Source organism: Rhopalosiphum maidis, chromosome 4, assembly GCF_003676215.2.
Source record: "Rhopalosiphum maidis isolate BTI-1 chromosome 4, ASM367621v3, whole genome shotgun sequence".
NCBI classification, from domain to species: Eukaryota; Metazoa; Arthropoda; class Insecta; order Hemiptera; family Aphididae; genus Rhopalosiphum; species Rhopalosiphum maidis.
The window spans coordinates 51,085,328-51,111,839 of NC_040880.1; the positions used below are offsets into that span (position 1 = coordinate 51,085,328).

General features: G+C 32.3%; 1 protein-coding gene across 2 annotated transcripts in view; it reads left to right on the forward strand.

Annotated features, from left to right (window-relative positions):
• Window positions 1–26,512, forward strand: part of LOC113556327 (serum response factor homolog) — a 73,213-nt gene continuing 46,701 nt past the window's right edge. For both annotated transcript variants that reach the window (XR_003405487.1, XM_026961198.1), the window contains exons 1-2: window positions 1–1,371; window positions 3,182–3,445. Coding sequence is in view for 1 of the 2 variants with exons in the window: in XM_026961198.1 (XP_026816999.1) it covers window positions 949–1,371; window positions 3,182–3,445 (687 nt within the window). In the remaining variant the exon portion in view is untranslated. The remainder of the gene's footprint in view (window positions 1,372–3,181; window positions 3,446–26,512) is intronic.

The window sequence follows — 26,512 nt, forward strand, 5'->3', positions numbered from 1 at the left end:
CTTCGACCGCGGTCCGACGACACGACTCGTTTTCTACGACGACGACCGTAGTGTGTAGTGGGTATTATAGTAGGCACGTCTTGCGCCATTCCGTCGTCTACACATGGACGTGTCACACGTGTAGTTTGTGCCCGTGTAGCACACCGTAACGAATCAACGCGCGCGCCGCGCCTTATCGTTTTTTAATTTTTTTTTTTTATCGACGTAATAAAAAGAATTTTACGACAAAAAATTCGTCGTCGTGCGATACTACAATATTATTTTGTCATCAATTTTATGTATATTTATATATAAAAATACATATATATTTTTCAATTTTTACGCGTGTTCTGTGTTTGTCTGATATTGTGTGCGGGAGGCTGCAATAGTGCCGCGGCGATAAAGGCTATTCGCTGATTCCGTCGTGTGTTTGCGCACCTATACACGTACGCCGCGGTGTATATTATAATAATATAAAATAATCGACGACGATCCCGCTCGGAGTACCGACGCCGGGAATATTGTGTACAATTTTTAAAAAATTTTAAAAATAGAAAAACCGCGCGGCACATGCGCCACGAGTTCTATTATTGTACGGACGCAGGTCGAATTACTCGTATTCGTGTAGTGGCGGGAGGGCGCAACTGTGGAATTCAACACGACGACGGCATAACCGTTCGTATCTTCACTGCAGTGGCAACAGCATACCGCCGGTGTCCCGCCGTTATCAGTGCCGCGGCTGTTGTTATCAGTGACGTTTGTTTTCGTTAAATTTTTTATTATTGTTGCTCCCGTATACTTGTACTCCGAAGTAGTAGGTCTCCCGTGGACCTAAGTAAAATATCGTCCCCCTGAATAGGAAATCGCGAGTAAATAATATCGTACTCGCCATTTTCTGCGGTCGGCCGGTGCTGACCGTATCGCGTGTGCGTGCAGTGCGTGGATGACCAGTCGTAGGCGGTCAAGTGCATGAGGTGGACAGCGATGGACAGTGCGTCTGGCGGTGGCGGCCGCGACAATAGATTCGGCATGGGTTACGCGTCGAACATGTCGCTGTTGGACCCGTCGGACATTTACAACAACGGTGTTGGTGGTCAACAACAACGGCCGTCCACGTCTCGCACACCACCCATGATGGGATGTGGTCCTGGCGGTCCGGTTCACCAGCGTGGCATCAAGCGAACGATGGGCCCTGGTACTAACATGTGCTACGAACCCACCGACCACCATCGGTTGGTTGACGACAATTTTTCGCCACCTTCCGTCAAGGACGTATCACCGTCAAATGGCAAGAAAACCAAGGGCCGTGTAAAAATAAAAATGGAATACATTGAAAATAAGTTGCGTAGATACACAACGTTCTCTAAAAGGAAAACCGGCATCATGAAGAAGGTTAGTTTAAAGATTTATTTAAATCCAATGTACAGCACTTGATTTTATTTGATTGCCTATGTTCTATAGACAATTATATTGTCTACTGTATACTTGTTCTTTATTAATTTAAAATTCACCATCACTAGTAATTTTGATTACTTCTTTTAGAATTCAGATTTTTATTGGTTTCTTTGATATTAATTTTTATTTTATAATGAAACTCTTTTATCAAAGAATATATTTTACTTGCAATTGATTCTTATTTAAACAATAACTTTGTATAGGTTTATTTGATAATTTTTATTTTAAACTACTTATTTGATATCTATTTTTGTAATTATTAGTGTTAGTATGTTAACTTGGTTGAAAATTAAGTATTGGATTTGTATATCTACCTGTTTATCATTTGATTCATACTTATATTATTTTACGAGACAATAAAATGACCTTCATATGATTTAAATTGTCAAACAGATGGTCGATTTCTACTTTATCATATTCATAAGTTTTTTTCAAATACTTATGTATTTTAAAATATCTGTGTTAATACTTATGTTTAAAATAAAATTACCACACAAAATCATAATATTAAGTGATATTTTAACCAACAGATGTGTATTTCAACTGGATGTTTAGACCACCATCTGTACAAAATAAGCTTTAAATAGAAAAAAATACATTTCTAGTTGGACATATTTTAAATATATTTCATTATAATTTTTACAATTGCTTTGTTTTACATTTTTATTAGGTACTAATTTATTATTAGTTTACTACTTATATTTTAGTATATTAGTTATAACTAAAAAGTTACAGTTATAGTTTATAGTTAACTACGAGACTGTTTGCAAAAAAAAAAAAGATTCTTTATATTTTAATACTTTTTCTGTATCTATTTAATATACATTTTTTTAAATTTATTACTTATGTAATTTGGTAAATAATGAACCAAAAAATATCCGTGAAAGTATTTAATAGGTACCATTATTTATTACCGTTAAAATATTAAAAAACAAATTTATTTTAAGTATTTTATGGTAAAAGTAATTTATTTTTTATAAAGTTCTAATACAATTTCAAGTGTACATTTGTTATTCTGATAAATATATTTTTACAAATCAGACATTATAATCTACACTGATAGGGTCGGCTTTTTTCTTGATTTTCTTGATACTTTTATTATTTGTTTTCTTGTACTGATGCCTAGACATTTTTTTTCAGCCTTTTATTTATTAAATTAATTATTAGTATTTATAAATATGGTATTCTATAGGTAATTCTATAGGTCTTACATGAAAATTTGCTAGTTTAATATTACTAATTACAGTTAATTAAAATTAAACAATCTAGTAAATTGAATAATTTTTGATAGTTTAAATTTGCACTATTTGTATTAAAAGGTGTGTATTATATTTTTACTAAATATAATATTTAGATCATCTATCTAGTATGTACATGAACATGAACCATGATTTATAATAAATAAATTCTCTTTTTTATAAAAAAAATAAAAGCCTTATTATATTTTGATGCAATATTAATTTCCTATTAATAATTTAATGTAGGTATTTGATGTCTATTATACTCAGTATATATAAAATGTATTTACTTAAATTTAAAATGTATTAGTTGTTTTATTATTATTATCATTTATCTATTTATTATATAGTACATAATACTTCTGAATTCCTGATATTACTTTTAATATTTGGTATAAAATATTATAATATTTATTTTAAAATACTGAGATACCTAAATATTTACTTAATTTATTTTTTATCTTTTGAGTTATTTTCACCACAGTTACATGATTTTTGTTCCTTTACAGGCATATGAGTTGTCAACATTAACAGGCACTCAAGTGATGCTATTAGTAGCATCTGAAACGGGACATGTATATACCTTTGCCACACGCAAGTTACAGCCGATGATTACTTCTGAAGCTGGCAAAGCACTAATTCAAACATGCTTAAATTCACCAGACCCGTGTCCATCCTCATCAGGTGCTAACTCAGGGGATCAACGCATGTCAGCAACTGGATTCGAGGAGACTGATCTGTCTTACAACATTGGCGATGACCACGATTCCAAAGTAAGGCAGTTTGTGTATGGCCAACAGAGTCCTGTCCACCATCCACACCATCAACAACACCATCCCCAACACATCATGGCCATGTCCCCGCCTGCTCATCTCATACCCTCATCTAGTCCCAGTCCGCTGATGCACACGGCCAACTATCAGCAACAGTGCACTTCCCCGCTGCCATTACACCAATATCCTCACATGGCATCCCATTCACACAACCAGCGGTAATGTTCAGTCGAACTAACATTGACGGGATAGTAAATTTTGAATAAAAAAAATAGACTGAACCATTTTATGTCTGTACAAGTAGAAATATATTATAATATAATATGCAATTACTATGCGATTATCCCCGGCAATGAGTTCAACCGAACATTGTCACGCCAACGTATACAGCGTAGGCAAATCCTATTCGTCCGCGTTTGATTGCAGTGTGTTTCGCTTTGTGTGTTATGTTTTTATTTTTTGCTGTGTTGTAGTTTATAAGTATATTATAATATATAATATGAGCTTAAATAAATCGCTTCTACTACAACTCTACTACTGCCGGGCCGTGTTCAAAATCGAAACTATAATTTTTTTTATCATCAAAAGATGTAGATTTTTTAATGGCGCTCCGTTTTCGGTGTCCTACAACCCTGCATGTAGTTTTTAAATGTTTGTTCGAATTTTATTTGAGTGATGTGGGGAAAGGGGAAATAAAAATAAAACAAATTGCCGATGACGGATTATGTGTATCACGTTGCCGCCTGGTCGTCCGCGTGAAGACTTCTGGTGACGAATTAAGGGGGTCCATCGTAGATTGGTCAATTATCGTCGTTGTCGTAATTATTATTATTATTAAAAACATTAAAACGGTCGACTGGCCGTGCGTGGGTGGTAGTGGCGGCGGGCACGTGCGTAGGCGGCGGCGACGGCTGGTCGCAATGATGATAGTATTATACCTACGCGCGTGGACCGGTTGCTGCAGTGGCTGCGACGGCGACCTAGGCGATTACTTCGTTTTTCCCGGACGGTTTTCGCTGACATCGCCGCCCCGTTTGGTTTTCCCACGGGATTAACTGGCACGGATCACCATGGATTTATTACGTTTCACGATAATCGAAAAAACCGGACCTCGCCGTATTGTACCTATATAATGATAATATAATAAAGTGTAATAATAATATCGACTACGTGCCTGGGATCGGTAAACAGCAACGCGGCATCGGTGGTGCGTAGGTCGTGAGAACGGCGGCGGCGGGACGCTGCGATCGCGTAACGATTAAGAAACTGATAGAGAATAAAAAAATTAATAAATAATCGTGAATAAAAAAAAAAAAACTGCAGTTATCGGTAATCATGTGTAATTACGCGTATTTATTAGCTCTCTCTCTCTCTCGTTTTGTACTCCTGTAAATATGAAACTATTTTGTTTTTTTTTTATACAATATATATATATAAATAGTATTATTTTTAATTATTATTTTGTACAAAAACAAAAAAATCCAATCGTTGTATATTATATATTTATTATTTTTCGTATATATATTTTTAATTTATTGTGGTAAGAGATATTTTAGAGAAAATTCTTTGTATGTATTATAATATAATATATACACACATTTTTATACGTTTAAGAGAGAAAACAAGAACAGTGCCTTTTATAACTATATATAATCGTTATTGACGATAACAAAATACGTCATTTGGTCTAGTCCGAATTTTTATTATATAGGTGTTACCTACACATCATAATATATATACCTACTATTATAGACCATTGTTATAAAGTCTGTGATATTTATCGGTAAAATAGTATAATTGTAATATACATAAACGCTGCAATATACGTCGTGCGTTGCACATATATTTATTATATGTCGTTGCGATCAACTTTGAGTACATATATTATATGTTATGTAATATAATATTTATATATTATAAACGATAATAAAACAAAAACTGACTATATTGAAATGTTTTAAAATTGTATCTCCCTGCCGTCCACTTCTCAGCATTGTCCCTCGTACTTTTAAAGACGTAATATTTATTTTGAAAAAAAAAATAAAAAATCCACAACGCTCCGCTTGTATTGAAGTGTAATATTAATGATTGAAACAGTTTCGTACGCGCGGTATGATAAAAACTCGTTCAGAAATTGGAAAAATGACTTGTATATCGGCCGCGTAACTATATATTTTTTCGAAATTTTGGGCGTGTGAGACAACGTGGGACGTCGTTGTCGTTGGTCGTTTCGTGTGTGTGTATATAATACACCTAAATACATATTATATACGAGTATGTACACATAATTTTTTCTCTTTAATTTTGTTTCCCAATTCGCAGTGGCGACGCGTCGATACACAGACTCGCACACGCCTCACGATCGTAATACAATAATAATGTATGCGTATAGAAGGCTACACACACACACACACACTCTTATTCATGTCCGATATTATTGTCGCCCACTACCGGTGAGTCCGTCCGCACAACAATAATTACGTGAGCGCCGCAGACGCCCACCAGCGCGCGGGCCGCGTCGACGGGAAGTTTTCAAATAGTGTGTTACACTTGAAACCAGTGTGCCCACACGCGGTGAAAAAAGATTTAGCCCACGCGCGACCGACCGAGCGCGCGCCTTGCGAAATGTTTTCGGACGCGTTGTGGTTTTTCGCCTTCGTAGCTCCGTTTCCGGCGGAAACTCTTAGATAGGACCGGAAACGGCAGAATTTTTGGAGCGGCGAATCACACGTGCGGATTTCTCGCCGGAAAAGCTAGCAGGGAGGACTAGCCCGAAACTGACCAGATGTTCGTGTTCCATATGTTTAATACTCCTACTGCCCCACACCTCACTGTTTGCCGCTGATGTTGCTGCACCGCCCCGGAGCGGTTTTCTATTGTACGCACTGCATATAATATATTAATATAATAATATGTGTATGTAATTGCACGCGCGTAAATATAATATGATAATTTGTAGGGAAACGGCCGACGTGTGCAACAGGTGCCATGCCGCGCGACCGTAGATGACCCTCTAGCTTGCGCGCGCGGCGGAAATACGTATTATGATCGTCGCCGTGATTGTCATTTTCAAGCGTGTGTGGAATATCGTATTATTATTATATTGTAGAATAATATTACGTTAATGATAACTTACTGTAATAGGCGTATAAAATACTACGCGCAAATAAGTATTTTGGGCCGGACACTGGTTCTTCCTGCTCTTCACCTCTATACAGTTGTAGCTTCAGCAGGAAACCTAAGGATTCCGACAATGACTGGGGGTCACCGCAATCGTGCATATAGTTATTTCAGATAAGTACATAACCTGTTGCTGTATCGCCATCGATATCCACGGGTGAACTCGTACATAGTGCGTATTATACACCTATTGTATCGGGGAAAAAATATAAGATTACGATATGCAAACGGGGAAAACATTTTATCCAAAATGGCGAAATATTTAAAACGGCGTGCTGTTGTATGACATATTATGTTCTACGCATACGCACTATATATATTATATAGTTATTATTATATAAATCTGGTCTTTGAAAATCATAATAACAATAAGAAATTTTGAAGTTTAAATGTTGGAGTGATGGAAGTAGAGATATTGTATACGCGGCCTATAATAATAAAAATAAAAATCATGAAGTTCGATGGTATCGTGTTTGGTTCTTTTGACTCGTTTTCGAGGGCCTGCTTTTACAAAAACCATTATTTTTATCTAATTATTGCCACTTGCGGGACCTCCGTATAAAATACCGAATATCAATGACATTTATAAGTATACCCATCATCCACATGTGTATATATGCCGCGAACGGGTTACGTCGGAGTCAGAACAGTTACAGGTGTGGCGGATTCGGTTGTGTCAACGTTTATAATATGTAAACAGAGTGATGGCGGGATTAGATAAAAAAAATCAGTTCACTTTTAATGTACGTTTTGTACAGATGTTTGCGAGGCCACAAAAATATACACCTACCTAAACCTTATAACGACACTTTACCGGTTTACATTTATGATGTTTGATTATACGGCTAAACAATGTATGTCATATAACTTACTATATACTCGACCTGCGAATGACGCAGTTCCGAGTGATGTGTGCGAATGATGCTTATGCATATGTTATTTCGTTGATCGGTGCAGTTGTATGCACGTAGACTACACTGAGATACGATCGAGGATTATTGTATCATATTATTATCCACTAGCCGTGTAGCAGCCGCAAGTACCTTTGTATTGCTATAATTTGGCTTTATATAGGTTAGTGTAGTTTTTGTGACTTTTTGAGTGCATTTAGTCTTGCACGTTGCACTTTGCATCACAGGTTTTTCATGTTATACATTATGCAAACATATTTTACATATATATATATATATATACGATCGACATAACAGTGTCGAACGATTTTCATCTTTATTGTATGACTCGACACCAGGTAAGTACATACTATATTATTATGACGTCTATAACCCTATTTATTATTATTTAATTATTTATCATATGTTATACGGCGTGGTTTAACGCGCGTGCAATGACTATTTTGACGTCACGCATAATTATTACACTATATATATTACACTACACATAATTTATTTATTTATCGTTATACAAACGAAATATCACGTTGCACTGTAGTACAATCATAATTCATATAAAATCATAACCGCTAAACCTGTGTATAGTGTTCAGAAAACATGTATATATGTATATAACGTAGAGTATTGCATCCGCAATGTAACGCCATTGCACCGTTTTTCGATCCAATTGATACATACGTTCGATTTATTAATGATTATGGGTAAACTAACGCAGTATGAACTAAATTTATTTACATCTTAAACATATATCCTCTGCAGCAAAATATTCGAAGATATCGATATGGTTAAAGCCATCTGAGATATTATGTATATTGTATAAGAAGGGTAGTCTTTAACTGCAAGGGAGTAACTGAGTGAGCATAGGTAGTCGCCGTAGTCATTAGTTAGTAATAGTACCTAGGTCATCATGTGTGATGTATATAATACATATAAATTTAATAATAAATTAATAAGTAATAACATACATACAATTCCCGCAAACAACAGATTTGCGTCATTTACGTTAGCAATATAATATCCATTTATATCCATAAATATTATATCATTTTAATGAAATAATGTATCATGCATATTATTAAATATATTACAGATCAATTATTTATACTATCGCGTACACCTAGGTCTGTGTTAATCGTAGTGTACATATGTCATCACACAATAAACCCGCAAGATGAGGATAGTGCACTATACACAATATGTGTACCGTGTATGTGTTTAATTATTTTCGTAAGACTTAACAGACCGCAGACGCCAGACAGCGATGTGCTGTTAGCTTTCATATTGCGCCTTTGCAAAAAAAAAATGTTGCGCCCTCTTTATTATCACTGATCACGTGGCTATGAAATTCTATGAGACCCGCAACTCCTCTACGCTCTCAACCAAAATAATTCTTATTTACCGTCCTTGTACAATAGTGTTGTTAACACTTTGGCAGAAAGATACCAGTTATATTTTTGCACTGTGTGTCTGTTCAATGAATAAGTTATTTTCAATTGTTCTTTAATGCAACCCCCCTCCACCAACAAATGAATTATTCCTAAAACGACCCGCAGAGTTCTAATATTATATTATAATCACAGCGCGTGGGTTTCTTTTAGGGCAATGATGGTTATGACGATCACGCTTATTTTTTTTTTAATACAAGAACTATTGATTTTAATTAATTAATAAATTATTATAAAATATAGTAAATAAGTAGTCAAGATGTAGAGCATAGTGTTTGGCCGGCCGCAGTCATTGAATGCTAGATCTTGAATGGGCGATCACTCGGGTTCTTAGCGACGAAGTCATGTCCCACATACGAGGAAACGTGTTTCAAATACTCAACCAGCCAATCTATCGTACCGTACCCTATCACAAAACAAATTCCCACAGTTAATGGAAATAGTTGTCGAAGCTTAATTGATAAAAAAATAAAAAAGAAGTATTTTATTTATGAGAAAATAAAACGTTACGGATCTATTTAAAAATAACAATATAACTTTTAAACAAACTTTTCTTATTTTTATTGATGTACTATCGAGTATCGACCAACCCAATTGTACCACATTTGTAATTGATTAAATTGAATTATCGGAAATTCTGATAATAATTAGCAATATATCAAGAGTTTTTCATGTTGTAATAAACTATTATTTAATAACATAATATTTTTATTAAATTCATACAAAATATCAGACGGTCGTTTACCCGTACCATATTAAGTTGAATTATATATTAACCTTATTCTAGCGTTAGTATCCACGATAAAAATGAATATGATAAAATTGACAATAAAATATATATAAAGTTTTAGCTATTAAGATTGAGAATTGATAATTAATATTAAAATCACATATTTCTTTGTGCCTTTGTGGGTGTGGTCTTATAAATACAAAAAAAGAAGCGTTCCAACTACTATTAATAGTTTATTATATCGAAAATACGTAGAAATTCATGACAAAGCGTAAGAACGGAATGGTACCTATATACAATATAGGCTATATATATCATGTAAAAATCAGAATAACATCCTAGAAATGTCCCTTTACTTGTGGGTCAAAGGCTTAAAAGTGCAGCCCACCTAAATATTTAACGGCCATAATTCGAAACCAAAATTGCGACCTTCCATCCGACAGGACGATAAGTTGCATTTCAAATGTTACTTGTCGTATTATCATAGCGATATTATGTGTACAATTTAATAATATAGATACGTTTCACTACGTTTGTACCAATTTCGGAACGGCCGTATGCCGCGCGTTTATTTTAATAATATAACATACCTACTATATAGGTGCCTATTATATGCAATCTCGTCGTCGTCGGATGTATAAACGAAATAATTGTGTAATGAATTGTTATAGTTTTGAATGCGTTCGCCGCATATAATATGTATACGAGTATATATATAGGACGCGTATAGCAAATTTATATATCTGAGATGGAGACGTCCGTCGTTTCTTTTTAGTGTCAACATCTTCATTCATTAGGATTCATTGCTTCATTGTTTAGACGTCATGACAGGCAATTAGATTGTACCTATGGGGTATATATTGTATTCAGCGGTGGATATACCAGGCGTCTATAGCACACAGGTGGGTATACTGCGGCGGTATATATTATGGGCGGGCGGCGACAACGATGTGGTGTATAGGTACACCCGCGAGGAAAACCGCAGCAGTGCTTATTATTGCAGCAGCAGCACCACGAGGAGAAAACGAAACCCAACACAGTTATACATTATATTTATATGACATCGCGGTGTGTGTGTGTGTATATATATATATATAATCAGTGTCTTATATTGTACAAAAGGTGTATGTATACTAACCTCCGTAAATTACATTACGGCAGTAGCGGATCAAGAGATTCAGTCGTGGTAGTAGAAGAATAGGGGTGGGGGGCAGGGTTTTTTTTAAAAAAAAAATGTGTGTTTATCACGGATATTAGACTAATCGTGTTCATGAGAGATTTGTATTTTGCAAAAATATAATAATGCCGGCTAACATATGGTGTCTCGCTTTTAATAATATTTCGACCATTTTGAACAACTATAGAACAAGTCATAAAAACTAATCAAATACGTAAAAAACACAGTTCTAAGTGGGGAAGCGCCTATTATCGCCACACACCACAGTCGCAATGCCACTGATTTATAGTACATACGTTTTCACGGACTGTGTTCGAATTCGTTTTAGCGTTCGCGCGTTTATCGTATACCGCAGACTGATGCAAGCGCATGCCGGTTTGGTGAATATTATCGGCGATCCGAACGTGTTGTTTTGAATTGGCCGGGTCTATACTCTATTCGGCGGCGGCGTGTGTTTAGGCGTTAAAATTCGGAGCTTCGGGCCCAACTTAACCGTATACGCGTATAATATAACGTTTTTCGTCGGATCGTGGTCCAGCTACAGGATCGCTAATCGCGGAGTTTTCCATCGTTCGTTTTGCCCATATAGAATTCGCCAAAGAAATTGCCCCCGTCGTTTTATACATTACGCATAAGGTGCGTGTATTGCGCGTGTCCCCCTTCGGGCGAGGGAAACAAATCTAAATACACCTACAGCACAATGTATACGTGCCTATGTATTATACGTGCATATATAGGCACTTATTATTATTATTATTATTTTTTTTTTTTTTATTATTATTTTACATATTATTATTACTGACGCCATCGTGAAGTCTACCTATCGCTACGGCAGCGTTATAATAATATTATACATTTTTATGGCCGAGTAGGAATAATATATTTAATAGGCAACTTTATTTATATACATTTTATTTTCTCGTATTTATACACACCTACTGCAATTCGTTTTAGAAAAAAAAGTCGATGTTCTCACAGTAGGTACCTCTTATATTATCATAATATAGCATTATAATATATACATTATTATATTATTATGCAGATCGGGTTCGACGAGTACAATATATATGTTAAGCCAATATTCAAACGTATTTATTGATACCATAATATAACGTAAAAAATATATGATGATCAATCCGTGTGGTATATTTTTCCCCGCTGGGTGGACAATAGTTTCATTCATATGATTTCCTTCTCTTCGATTTATGACGGGTGAAGTACGAAAAACGGGATGTATAATTATAAATACATTATACATCAGGAATCATCTGCAATCAATATTTTCCAAAGGCCATAACAATTAAATATAAATCTTTATTTAAAAAAAATATATACAAAATGAAAACGAATGAAAACTTCATTTAATTTACCACCAAAAAGAATAATATGAAAAAAAATTTCTTTTCTGGCGAACCAGATAAAGTTTGTCTAGGGCTGGCATTAGGTGTCGCATCTAGTACAGCGTTTCCCAAAGTGTGTCCTGCCAGATGTATGTGATTATTGAGAAAATTATTTCATATTATATTTGGATTATTTATATTATTTTAAAAAAGGGGTTCCACGTAACAAACTATTTATCAAGGGTGCTGTGGTCGTAAAAGTTTGGATTCGCTGATCTAGTTTGTATTATTCGGGTAAGATATTTAAATGAACACTACCCATATCTATAGTGGATAAAGTAAAAATATTATTTATAAAATGTTTATTTCATAAATTACTTAGGTAGTTTGTACATCATCCACAGCGCTCTTGACTATTGTACTCGTATAATTGATTGGATAATATCTATACATTTCACTGTTCATATGGTCATATGGATAAGATTTACATTAACCTATTAGGTACATACACTATAGGTTTTTAAACCTTAATTGTCACGTAATATAGTGCTATTATACATAGCAACAATTTTTTTTGAGAAATACATTTTTATTTTTTACATGCATTTACGACACAAAAAATTTAAGTCATGCCGGTTTTTCAAAATATTGGGACTTGATTGCAGTACATAGAATCCTTCCTGCTGTAAATATACGATCTCAGGTCTCTTCTTGACTATGAATAGAGTGTTCAGTAGTGAATAGGTATACCTAAAACAAATGTAAAATTTATCATTAATTATTCAAATATTAAAAATATAAATATTTATTTGTTTGAGTATGATTTCAGATTTAGCTAAGTATATGTTTAGTATTATAATCTTAGTAATATATATACCTAGTTGTTTGTAAATTGAACAAAACTAATATGGTATATACCTACTGAAATTTAAATGTTTATCTATAGATCGACCTATGGTGGTTAAAAATATATAAATCAACATGATTAGTAGTGTGGGGCCATCACGTGGGAGTCGGTTGATAACTTAAATCGAATATTTAATTATAATGCATAATTTTAAAAATGTATTCTTGCCGTTAGAAAATATTTTATACTACTATTAGTTATGCTCTATAATAAATAAAATCAAAATCTGCTTGAATAATTCAATAATTAAACTTAAAGAGTTGTCCCTCTTTCATGTTTTGGAATAAAATTAACTCTCCTATATCTACTATGGCCACGATTTTTGCATTAATTACTTTCTATACAGTTTTATTATTAATTTTTATGATTGTTATTTATTTATCAAAGAGATATATTTGCAGACAAATGGGTTTTAAATTTTGATTTTAATTAATTTTTACCTATACAAATATGTTTATAATTTATTCTCAACATATCTACATAGCTGACACTTACGGGTATGATTATTATTTTGCCTAAGAAAATATATTTACAGTTATGTATTATTTTTTAGTGTGGTTATTGGTAAGAAGTGTACCTATAATTATTATAGGTAGGGAGGGCTTTATCTACAGGTGTTTTTTTCATAAGAGTCTTCAAAACAGTGTTATGGCAAAAACAAATCTTTTTAAATATTAGTTTATATTATTACATTAAACATTAGTTTATGTTATTACTTATTAGTTATTGTTATTACATGCTATTATTTTATATTTTTTTAAATGTTCAAATGTGAACGACCGGCGATTAAATCGAAGAATTGATTTATATTGGCTGTAAATCTGTAATATTAACATCTTTTCTCTTTCGTTTCATATTCACTATTTATAATACTACAAAATTAACTAGTGTTTTGAATCCTTTATTCTTCTTTAGTACCAAGTTAATTTTAGTTTAGATAGGTTGAAAGGTAGTATATTAAATTTACGATAATTCGAATAACCCACTATAATTATAGACGTTCATTAAATAAATATCATTTAAAATTAACAAGATTCTCAAAAATGTTTATAAATGCAATTATATGCATTATGTTCAAAATATGCAAAAAAAAAAATTATTCTATTTATTTAATCAAGAATAAGCCGTCAAACCGTGGACATAATATCTGACAACCAATCAATTTGGATTTGAGAAAAAAAATATGCAAATGCATAGAAAACTTAGCCTTAGTTATTATTTATTTTTTTATATAATTTGTTGCTTTAAATTACAATATACTTCAGTGTTCTAAGCCAATATTTTCATATATTTTTTCTAACTCTAAAATATATACATATATATGTATACAATATTAAACAGATATAATTTATAGATGAATTTTTCCTTTATATTTTATAAATAAAAACAAAGTTACTCATTAATTTTTAAACGTATATATTCGTCACGAATTTATCTATACATGTATTATATACACCACTAATGACTATATATGAATAATGCCTACATTTGAAGGTACATTTTCCATTTAGTTGTATTATCTGTAAATACAACATATATAATGATATTATTGATATTAAATATTTTAAAATTTATCAAAAATTATTTTAAATAAAAAAACCGAGTATACCTACCTATATTTATATTATTACGTTGCAGTTTACATGATAGCGCGTATATTTACTTTAATTTTATGAGGACTAGAATTGGGTGAACTATAATCAATAACTATACTTCATCTATTTACTGAAGCAGTAATTTTATTACGATAAATTCTGTAAACTCAGTGATGTATTATTAAATGAATCACACAATTTATGTTTTACTTATGTAAACAATTGAATATAGATGTGCGCTTTTATAGTTGACTAATAGAAAAGGGATAAAGTTATAAACTGCATTTTGATTAGCTAATATTAGCTATTACAATTAATAACATTATAAATGCATGTACTAATAACTGTGTGTTAATAAATTAAGTACCTACGTAAATATGTTGTCGTTTTTACGAACTGAATAAATATAATATCTAAAATACAAGATTAATATTAGTATATTGTTATTAGTCATTGATTTTTATCGTCTTAATTTTCAATACAATATATTTTATTATTAATTATTATGTCATACGTTTTTCTAATTTATCTTGAAAAAATATTGAAGTAAGTGTGACTATATGTATAAGAATATCTTTTATAGGTATAATATTATTGCATAAACGAATAACAATTGAAATATTGAATAGATACCTAATTACATATTTAATACCGTATATATATAATTAATATTCGTCAAGATAAACCTCCAAAATGATTAATGCGTATAAATTTAATTTCAACACAATATAACCCAACTGTTTAGGTACCTTATCAATTTTTTTGCTGCAGGTTTTCTGAAAAATATGTACAAACGTCAATAAGCACTTTAAATTAAACAATGTAACCTAGGTCACTGCTCAACAATTATATTAATTATTAATATTTTTTTTAATAATCTCATCTTTGTAGAGATTCTTCTTTACAAACTATTGAGTACTGATTATACTTCTGGTTTTATTACTTGTTCGTTATATTGTTACACATTCGTTTACTTGTTTGCAGTGATTTCACGCGATTCGTAATACCTACTTACGTCCTTTAGCTGTTTGACCTACTCAATGTGTCACTTATCATGTACCTATATATATATTATATAAAGCTTTATGTATGATTTTGACGCTGTTAGTTGATATTTTATCGATTTAAATAGGTCACGGTTCGAATCGGTTATATTTTATAATATAATATAATTATTATTTATTATTGTTTATTCGAAGACACTTCTATATCTTCTATAGTGAAACGATATACCAAGAGGGAACTGCGGGGATGGATGTTTTTCTAATTTTTTTTTTTATACATGATGGATAAGCATTATGCTTATCATAAGTATACTGTATACTATGACGTCGAAATGTTATAATCAAAATATTCATAAGCTCATATTTTTCTTTTTTTTATTAAATATCTACTTTAAAACAGGATTCCGTGCAAATGCTTCCTATTAGAAGTTAGCACTATTGTTGAAGTAAAAAAAATTTAAGTAATAACTAATAACAATAATTATATCAGAATTGGAGTATAAAATTCGCTTATTATATTACTATAGACAATTTTATATTTAAAATAGTATATAATACGATCTTTTTACTATGTACATCGAAGTTATGTATAATTATACACTTGTAATCTTAGACACGATCGATAAACATTTGTGATTGATAATGCCCGTGTACATTGGTATAGGTATACGACAATATACTCAGTATACAATCATCAAGTGTCGTCGTATAGTGATGAATTGGCGTTTATATATATCATATAATATAATATATATACCTTTATGCAGTTTTTTCATCCGTTCTTTGTTTACTTAAACGACAATCCTGGTATATTCTCTTACTGAAAAAAAATCGTATTTATTTTTTTATATTTTAGATTCGAAAAGCGATTTGTTCGAAGCAAAAAAAAGAGTTCGCAATAGACAGTCGTATAATATATACGCATCGTCATAAATCATACCAAAACACTGATCTATCGTTTATTGTGTGTATATTTTATATTTATATATTATATTACATTACATTATATATATATAGCGTTTAAAATAACGAAACAATATCAAAGTGTTAATACATATATATATATATATATATATACATAGCACGCGCGTCCGCTAGTGTGTTTTATATTCTGAAGGGAACGTTTATATGGTGACACACACTATATAGGTATATATTTATACCTAATACATTTATATATACCTATACTGGTATTTTCCATTTTCGAAGTTCTTTTTCAGACTAGTTTTAATCGCTGAACAACCCAAAGACCTTGTAAATAATACCCTTCTAGAATGTGCGTATATGTATATGTGTGTGCGTGTGTGACACATTAACATACATTTTATCCAAGTGCGTAAACCCGTTTCAAGTTCCTTGGAACTTACAATGTATACGTGTACGCGTGACGGTGGACAATAATATAGGTAGATATTAATAAGATAAAATATGATAATTGTGAATAAAAGCGCTCCGGAAACAATTTTTCTTACTTACATATTTTTACTATAGTACATATAAATGTCTCCGTGAACGACTCAAAAACGTTTAATTATTTTTAAATTTATTTTCCTTTATTTTATTAAAGTATTTCCAGAAAAGCAATATTTTGCCAAATTACAGGACTAAAAGTCAAAACATATTGAAAGTAAGACATGTTATACTACGTTTGTGTATTGGACGATGGTTTATTAAATTCAAAGCAGTGATCGTTTCATTCGCAAATTGATTTGAGTTTTCTACATTAACTTCAATTTCCAGGTGATCAATGCTGTTTAGGAAATAACTGCAGAGGAAATTAAAAACAATCAATTCTTAAAAGTTAAGATCTTTTCGTAGACGGGTTAAATGACTGGAATAACGCGTTTTATGCAGCATTAACTCTTTGCATGCATGTATCCGAAATTAAAACCTATACTCGTGAATCACCTGCTGCTGTTTCAATTCTCAAGTATTTATTGTAAGTATTATAGATTTTATAAGTAGAGTTCATATTACACCATGTCGTGTCGTTTTTCGTGTATTTAACTAATTTTAATATATAGTTAACGCAATGTTGGTAACACGTTATTTTCAAATTGATTCAACTCTACATGAAACGGTATAATAGCGATAACCTGGTTTAAGAAACATAAACATACTATTTTTATATCTTTTGTGGTAGTACCAAATATCAAGTTCAGGTATATACCACGGTTTCACGGCTATAACACAGATCCCGGGTTGGTTACTTAGTACGATTTATCGTTACACCTTAATAATAGAATTATATTTATATACACGCAGGATATAGGTTGTTACAGTGTTACCTTTTGGTTATTACCTATTATGCGACTTCACATAAATTAATTGGCGATTTGTGTACAGCGCGCGATCACAATTATTATAAATAACAACATCATGATATTAGTCACTTGTTTCTCGAACGTCGACCAAAACACGTATAATCTAATCCGAAGATTTATTCACATCGGAGCGACCGCGCACGTCGTATATTATTATTATTTATTATATATATATCATATAAAATAATATATAAAATGGGTACCGCGCAAGTTCCCTCCGTGTGGGTACCAGCAGCCTGTATATACATATACCTACCGAGATGTCGCTACATAATGACGATCGGTCATTATCGTGCAATTCTATTGTATTGCTTGATAGTTTTGATGTATGAACAATGGAACGATAACGACCGATCATTATTGTGGCCGCCACACCTCGTCAATACTTTAATAATTTTACTCCTTATACTTGTACAGTTATGGTGTCTCTGTATGTATGTATGTTTGTGTGTGTGTGTATACTTGATGGACGAGGGCGAACGGGCACGAGATTAGCGATATCATTAAAACCGAATAATAACATGACCATAAAGAAAACGCGCGGAATATTATTATCACACAACTCTCATGCTATAGGGATATTATCTCTCTGTTTGTATGGAATAGTTTATTCCTGCATGTGGTGGCGTGGTGCAACTCATTTATATTGTCGTCGTGTCCTTTTCGGTTTCCTGATCCTCGACGTGTTTAAACGGCTATTCGAATATTTCGGACCAAAATTGACAAACAAAGACGACGACGTTCACGAAAAAAGTTCAAGTTCTATTTATTTTTGTTTAAAATTTAAATGTCTGCTTGTATATTATTCTGGTATAAGAATATTTTTCAAAGTATACCTAAATATTGGTCAATGGCCACATTTGCGGATATTGTTTTTGGCAGAAAATAATTAAATCATCAACATGTTGGTTCAGAACTATTTGAAAAAGATATTGTTATAAAACTTCGTTCTCGACTGAATAGTATTCATGATATGTAACAACCACCAATGTTTAATTTATAGAATAAAAAAAAGTATGACTATAGTCATTTTAAATTATTATACAATTATTAGTTAGTAGTCACTATACATTTTTTTAAATTAAATTTTGATATTCTTTTTATATCTTTGGCGTACGATGTATATATATGTTATGTATCATATGGTATGTTTCCAATGACAGTTCGAAAAAACTTGAATCTCAGCACAGTCAACAAAGTAGTCAACTCCATTATAAAAGATTTAGGAATCATTCTATTATTTAAAATTTCTGATTGTTAACTCGCAAATATCAAATCCTTGAATTATTCAAAATCCATCTCGTCGCTTAAAACAGCATTTTCCATTTATTAGCGATAGCCGATAGTATAATTTTATTTTACCTACTATGCGTGTTGAACACATCGCATATTAATTTATAATTGTCTGCGAACTCTGAACGTCTTCTGCCGCATGCGTGTCGTTAAAAAGTGTTGTACACAAATATAAAGAGTAATACAATCGATAAGAAATCAACACGCACAAATGTATCGAAATCAACATTACATCGAATATAAGTTGAAATTTTACTCAGCTTTCGCGTAAATGGCAAATAATTTATTTTATTTAAGTACCTATATAGTATATTATTACCTTATTGGACATTATTGTTTTTGATCGTTCCGCATCGTTATCCCGCGGCGGCTGCCGAGCAATTTCACATAATAAAATCGGTCTTTATATTATATTGTTCTATAAAAAATTCAACATTATTATACGGTGGTGGCGATGGCGGAGCGATTCGATATAATATTCTTTGCGGTATTTCGTTTCTGTTTCTTTCGCGCGTGATAGATGCACAATGGGGTCTGGTGTACTTATATACGCACATACGCGTATATAGTTAAAGGTGGGGGAAAAGTATAATAATATGTAATAATAATAATAATAATAATAATAATAATAATAATAATAATAATGATAATAATAAGCCAGAGAAGAAGAAAATATAAAAACCACCGCCGTCGCCGTCGTAGAGCGCATAATATAATATACGTTTGCTGCTGCAGCGGGCGCGCGAGCCTGGCGCGCGCCACTATCTATATATGATGCGCGTGTGCACGCGATGCTGCGGCATCAGGCCATTAAAACACGTTCAAAAGACAGAGGGCGATCTTCATTGTTCTCCCGTTGGGTTTTTTTCTTCTTCTCCTTCGATATTGTAGCTACGACTATACAGCAGTCGTCGTCGTCGTCGTTTTCACAGGGTATCTCTTCTGCCTGCGCCCATTGTATTCGTCGTCGTCGACTACCGCTCGTTGCAATATAGTTTTTTACCCGTTCTCCAGGCAAACCTCCGTCGAATGCATATAATATAATACACTATATAGCCCGTACCACTTTATTGGTATATAACAATACCTGGGTATATACCTGTCTCGGATACGCGCGCATTATATCTGTATGGATATGTATACGTACGAACCGAATAATTAATCGAGTCATACATTTATAATATATAAGCATTATTATTACTTATCGCGTGGTTATTATTATTGCGGCCACGTCGCGGTCGTCGTCGTCGTCGTCGTCGTTTTACGTATTATTATAATAATCGTTTGATCTGCGCGCGCGCCCGCAATGTCACCAGGCCGCCGCGAGGGATTGTTATTATTATTATTGTTATGAAGCTTTTGTTCTATGCGCGCGTGCGCTATATTATATTAGCTGCCGTGGAATATGTATACTAGGTCACGTATTTTATTATTATAAATGTGTGCGTATTTTTTTCTTTCGTTTCGTTGTGTCTTATAGAATTTAGACTGTTGTGTTGTATATACCTATTATATTTTGTGCTTAGATTATAACAATATAACTTATATTATATGCGGCGTGTGTACGGCATAGGTAGTTTTTTTTTGCGACTAATAGGTCGTTTGCATTCAATGTCAACGACGGTTAAACGTGTGTATGTATACGTGTATTATACATATTATTAAACATGTTATATATATAAACAATTTATAGAGTATAATATGTATATAGTTGCGAAATCCACGTGATAGGCTTATCGCATACATGAGTATAAAAATATGTTTATATATTGTAGCGTATAAGCGCGCGCTTATAGGGGTGGTTATTATAATTTTGGCTTTTATGTTTAAACTTTTTAAGTTATGTATTTTTACCTTTTAAAATCCGTTCTCACCGTAAATCGAGCTCCCAAAAATCGTTTCGCGGTGAAACTGAAAATATCAATTCAGCCCACTTCGGCAAAATAGAAATGATAATTAGGTAATTCGAGAATGTGCACTGCTGGAAAGCAATTGGAAAACGAATACTAGATATTTTTCTATACGGGTGTAAAATCTATAGAATAGAAGTATTTAAACATTGTGTCATGGCTATAAAGGGCGTCGCGAGTGTTGGTCTCAGTGACGGATTCAAGCGGAGAACCGAAGGGCCCGCCTCTCCCTTGACAGTTATATTATGTATGTAAGGCCTAAAATCAAATCCTAAATATTGTATTTACAAAATGATATGATATGAGTATAGAGTATAATAATATGAACAAATTTAGGCTCCTAAAAAAAAAAATCCTAAATCCACCACTTATTGGTCTACAGGGGAGTCGTGGTATAGATAAGTAAAAATAATAAATACCTATATTATAATACATTTGACGGCATCACGAATTACGATATCGACATTATGGACAATTATATTATATTTTATTTTAAATGTGTATAACATTTAATTTCTATGTATGTAAAAGCATAATACTTAATTCATTTTACTCTGATAAATGATGATTATACAATACATTTATTATAAATAATTAACACATTTAAATCATTATGATTTTTACGTCCTCAATAATTTTGGTGCCATTAAAAATTTAAAATGCTAAGAGATGTATACGATGAAAAAGTTGGAATACCTCTGTTGTAGTGTACGAACATAATATGTATATTAATGTAATGTGTATACTTTAATGCTGAATGACGTGTGCTCGTATGGCTATCATACATATACCAGTATCTCATGTATAGCTAGTCAGTGTGTGCGAGCGCGTTTGTTACATATGAGAATGTCTTTTTGTCGGGTAAAATGCTGTTTTGCCACTGATTCTATCGACACGATTGCTGCAAGGAAAACACGCACGTGACCGAACCAGTTCTTGATCGTTTCGATTGAGTATTTAACTACCAATCGAATACCGTACGATTCTTAAAATTCCGAAAATCCCTAGAATATTTCGAGTGCATATTATATAAAATTACACGGTCGGTGGTCTGAATTGAAAACGAAATCTATATGCTTACTACAATTGCATACTACATTTACTAGCCGGCTGACCGCTTTATTCGCATTATAGCTGGTAATTACTAATACTATCGGAGTGTCTGACTGCAGTGTTATTGATAATATGACGTATGAATGTACGATTATATGCGTTTGTTTCTGTATATTGCTGCTGTAGTTTACTCAACAAACAATCATCGGATCTATTGAATTGAAACAAATTGCACAATTTTGCAATGCGTTTTCCTTAACGCCCTACAGACATGTGTGTGGTTAATTTTCGAACAAACCCAAGAATATTATAAGTTATAATGTACAGGAATTTAATTAGTCGATTACGACGTATAATATAAGCACTGTAGTTTTGTACGTTAATCGATTTGTATGTAATATATAATATAAAAAAAATCAAAGGAAAAAACACTACATACGACGCCGATCGACGTGTCACATATATACTTGTAGGTACTTGCAGTGTTCAAAGTAATTCACCAAACCGACTCAGCCAATTTTTAATTTAATAATGAGTAAGTTAAAATTATGATTATAAGAATGTTTTAACATACTTACACATATATTATGTAGTCTCTATATATTAGTTATTACTATATTACCAATCAATTTCCATGGACCTATTATCTTATTATTATACAAAGTTAAATAGCACAAAAAATACTAGTTTGAATTTTGATTTTGATACGTCTAAAATCTAAATATTAAGAAAAATTATCCGCTTAATAATTTACATTTGAAAAGGTGTGTTTTTATTTGGAAAAGAGATGTTTGTATCTCCAAATAACACTGCATAAGTAATAGGAAATTATGGTCTTTAAATAGTATGTAATATATTTAAAAATTCCAAAAATTAGAATTTGAAAAATTCGGAATGGCCCTAGTTATTAACACATCGTGATGTCTTACCAGCTTTTGATGACCGTCACCGCGGTACAATACTGTTATGTAAACAGCGTGCGACGTGGACAATAAGCACTGCTGCAACATGCCGCAGCGATATTGAATGGTTTTTTCTTTCCATCTTAATTGGCTTTATATCGCATAAACCCTACGTTATTATTATTATTGTTGTTGTAAAATATTATACATGTGTGCGTGTGTGTATATAGTCGTGAGTCATATCTTTAGAGAAACATTGAATTCAAATCGTTTACACCACGATCAAATATATAGCTAATTTGAGAGCATTGTATCCAGCATATTTTGTGCCTCGTCATCCAGACAGCGTTCAAGGCACAGTGTGGTGGCGTTTAGCCTCCAACCGCGCGCGCGAGCGAACGTGCTATACGTTTTCATCCAGTCGTTTGTTGTCTATCCATTCGCGCCTGATTAACTGTCGTCCGCGTCCATCAATTTTATCGCAGTGTGGCTGGTATGCGCGTATAGGCTTTTTTTGTAGTTATCTTTTTTGTACTTCTTCTCATCACAATCATCAATATTGTGAATACATTTCATTCTGTTTAGAAAATTATCGCGAGTGCAAAATCCAAATTACCGTACGCTGTATGTATAATGTTACGGCTGTAATCTTAATAATATGATGTATACAATAATGGTGGCTTACAGATGCATATTGTCTAATTTCGTGTAATAATTGTTAATAATAATGCGAGAAAGTCAAAAACTGACAATAAACGAACAATTTATGTATTTATATAATTATTATTATTATAAACAACGTTAAAAAGAAGTAAATAAGTTTTCCAATTAAATATACTTCATATTATTGTTATGCATTTAAAGTTTTGAACTGTTTTTTATCGATAAAACGAGTACAAGACTATTCCGTGCACTTCACAATGTATAATTTTACAGGAATTGAATTAGTGAAATACGATAAACTGTAATATACACACAACACACTCTCTGGAAATTTTATTATATTATTTTATTGAACTATTAATTTTTTTCTGATTTTTTCGGAATGTTATTATTTTTGTAGACGTTTATAAATAATAATGTTTTATTAAAATATTATGTTGTATAATTGATTTATGTCATAAAATAAACTATTGTTTTTATTTTATTATTGTTTCGAATGAAATTAATTCTTGCGTGACAGAAAATAATTAACTCTTGAAAAACTTCTTGAGATTAAACTTAGTGCTATTTTTTAAACGATTGTTTTGATTGACAGTAATATCTATACAGGCTACAAATTTTTTATTTTTGCTATGTATACTCGTAATTACTAAGTTTAAAACTTTTAATTTGCAACGGTCAATTAAACCGCAAAACGCAATAAAATATATACTCACTCCAATAATGTTTTTTTCCAACATTTGCGATAAGTATGTGTTGTGTACTTGTGTGTGTATGGTATTAATTTTATCTTTGTCTATGCGTGTCTCTTTTAATTTACACATATAGATAATCTTAACCAGTTTTATTCAGATTGGAATGTAATAATACTTCACTCTTTTTTTGTGGAATAAAAAACCTTAACTTGATCTGACATTCTGTTAAAGTAAAATTATTTTTTTTTTTTTTATAAATCAAATAAAAAATTTTAAATGTAATATAATAAATTACATTCGTCTGTAATCTGTTTTAAGGTTAGTACCTATTTTAATTCTTAAACATTTAATATAAATAGTAATGCCTAAAACAAACCATCTACGTGAATTGTAAATAAATATGATATTTATAAATTTGATTTAATTTATCATATATTATATAAATATATAGTATATGTATGTTACAATTGCATAAAACCCATAAAATAGGCGGTTGCAGGTTAGATTGATCGATATTTCAGTGTCAGCGTTTACAAAACAGAGACACACGAATAAATATTAAAAGGAACCGTAAAACCACCAACTCGCCGTTAAAATAGTGGTTTTTTAAACTTAAAAAAAAAACCCTCAATAGATATGAAAAATTTTATCGATCTTGTATACCTATGTATTTACTAGCTTACTACATGATATCTGTATATACCGATATAAAATATATCTATAATATTATTCTACACTGTATAGTGTATAGTACAGACACTGGTGCAGTTGATAGTTATAATGATTATAATATACGGTCTTTGTATATATTATGGGTACGGGGTACCTACAATATAATAATATATAGTTTTGTAGTTATTTTTTTCGCGTACTCTCTACACACACATACACACACACGTAATAATAATAATATTCTCTATTATGTGGACGAACCGACGACGACGACCATCTGGTCGAAAATGATTTCAAAGAATTTACGATTTTATATACTGTTTGTTACTTGCAGTCGGCTGTACCTACGCCTGTTAAAATAATACGCGCGGCTTATTATCCAGACAATTTATACGGAGCGTTTCCGCCAGATTGGACGTTCCATTTTTTTCCAAATTAATAATGTCGACGAAATTGAAAATGCACTTATATTCGCTCGTCGTTCCGTTATATACATAATATGTATGTATAGTACGTGCGGCGTCCGATTTACAGCTCTTGTACTTACGACTTGTACCTCTCGACATACAATAATAATTACACATACACTCATATATTATATAGGTAGGTATACAGTGATATTTCCGTCATTAAATCACGGCGGTCCATTATCGGAGGCTGGCCGCGGCATGTGTGCATGTGTACACATAGGAGATACGCGCGCGCATTAGCCGTAGCTGAGTACCCCGGCTATATAATAATGATAATATTATATAATATAGTGAAAAAAAATAATTGGAGTCGATGCGGCATGTATACGGAGCGCGTGTCATCCGGGCCGCTTGTGTATAAGCCCGCTCTATAATACGCGATCATATTATTATTATATACTTTTCGTATTATATTATTTTGCCGCCCGGTCATAATAATAATAATAATAATATAAAAACATATAATATTCTATAGTACTTCACTTAGATTCCGTCGTCGTAGTATTCACGCACTAAATGTAAGATGACCATGCAGCACAGTTGGTGATCTGTACGAACTGTGTCTTATTATACAGAATGAATATATATATATATATATAAATGTACATTATACAATAGCGATTTTGCCAAAACTTTAAAAGGAGGCGAGTGAATTTTGTGCCATGATATAAAAAAAAATTATTTTCAGCCCGTTGCGAAATAAAATCCTAAGAGTGAGACAATCACACACTCTGTAGAACTACCATTTAGTAATTATTTCGTTTTGTAAATTTTATGAGTATTTAATCAAGCAACA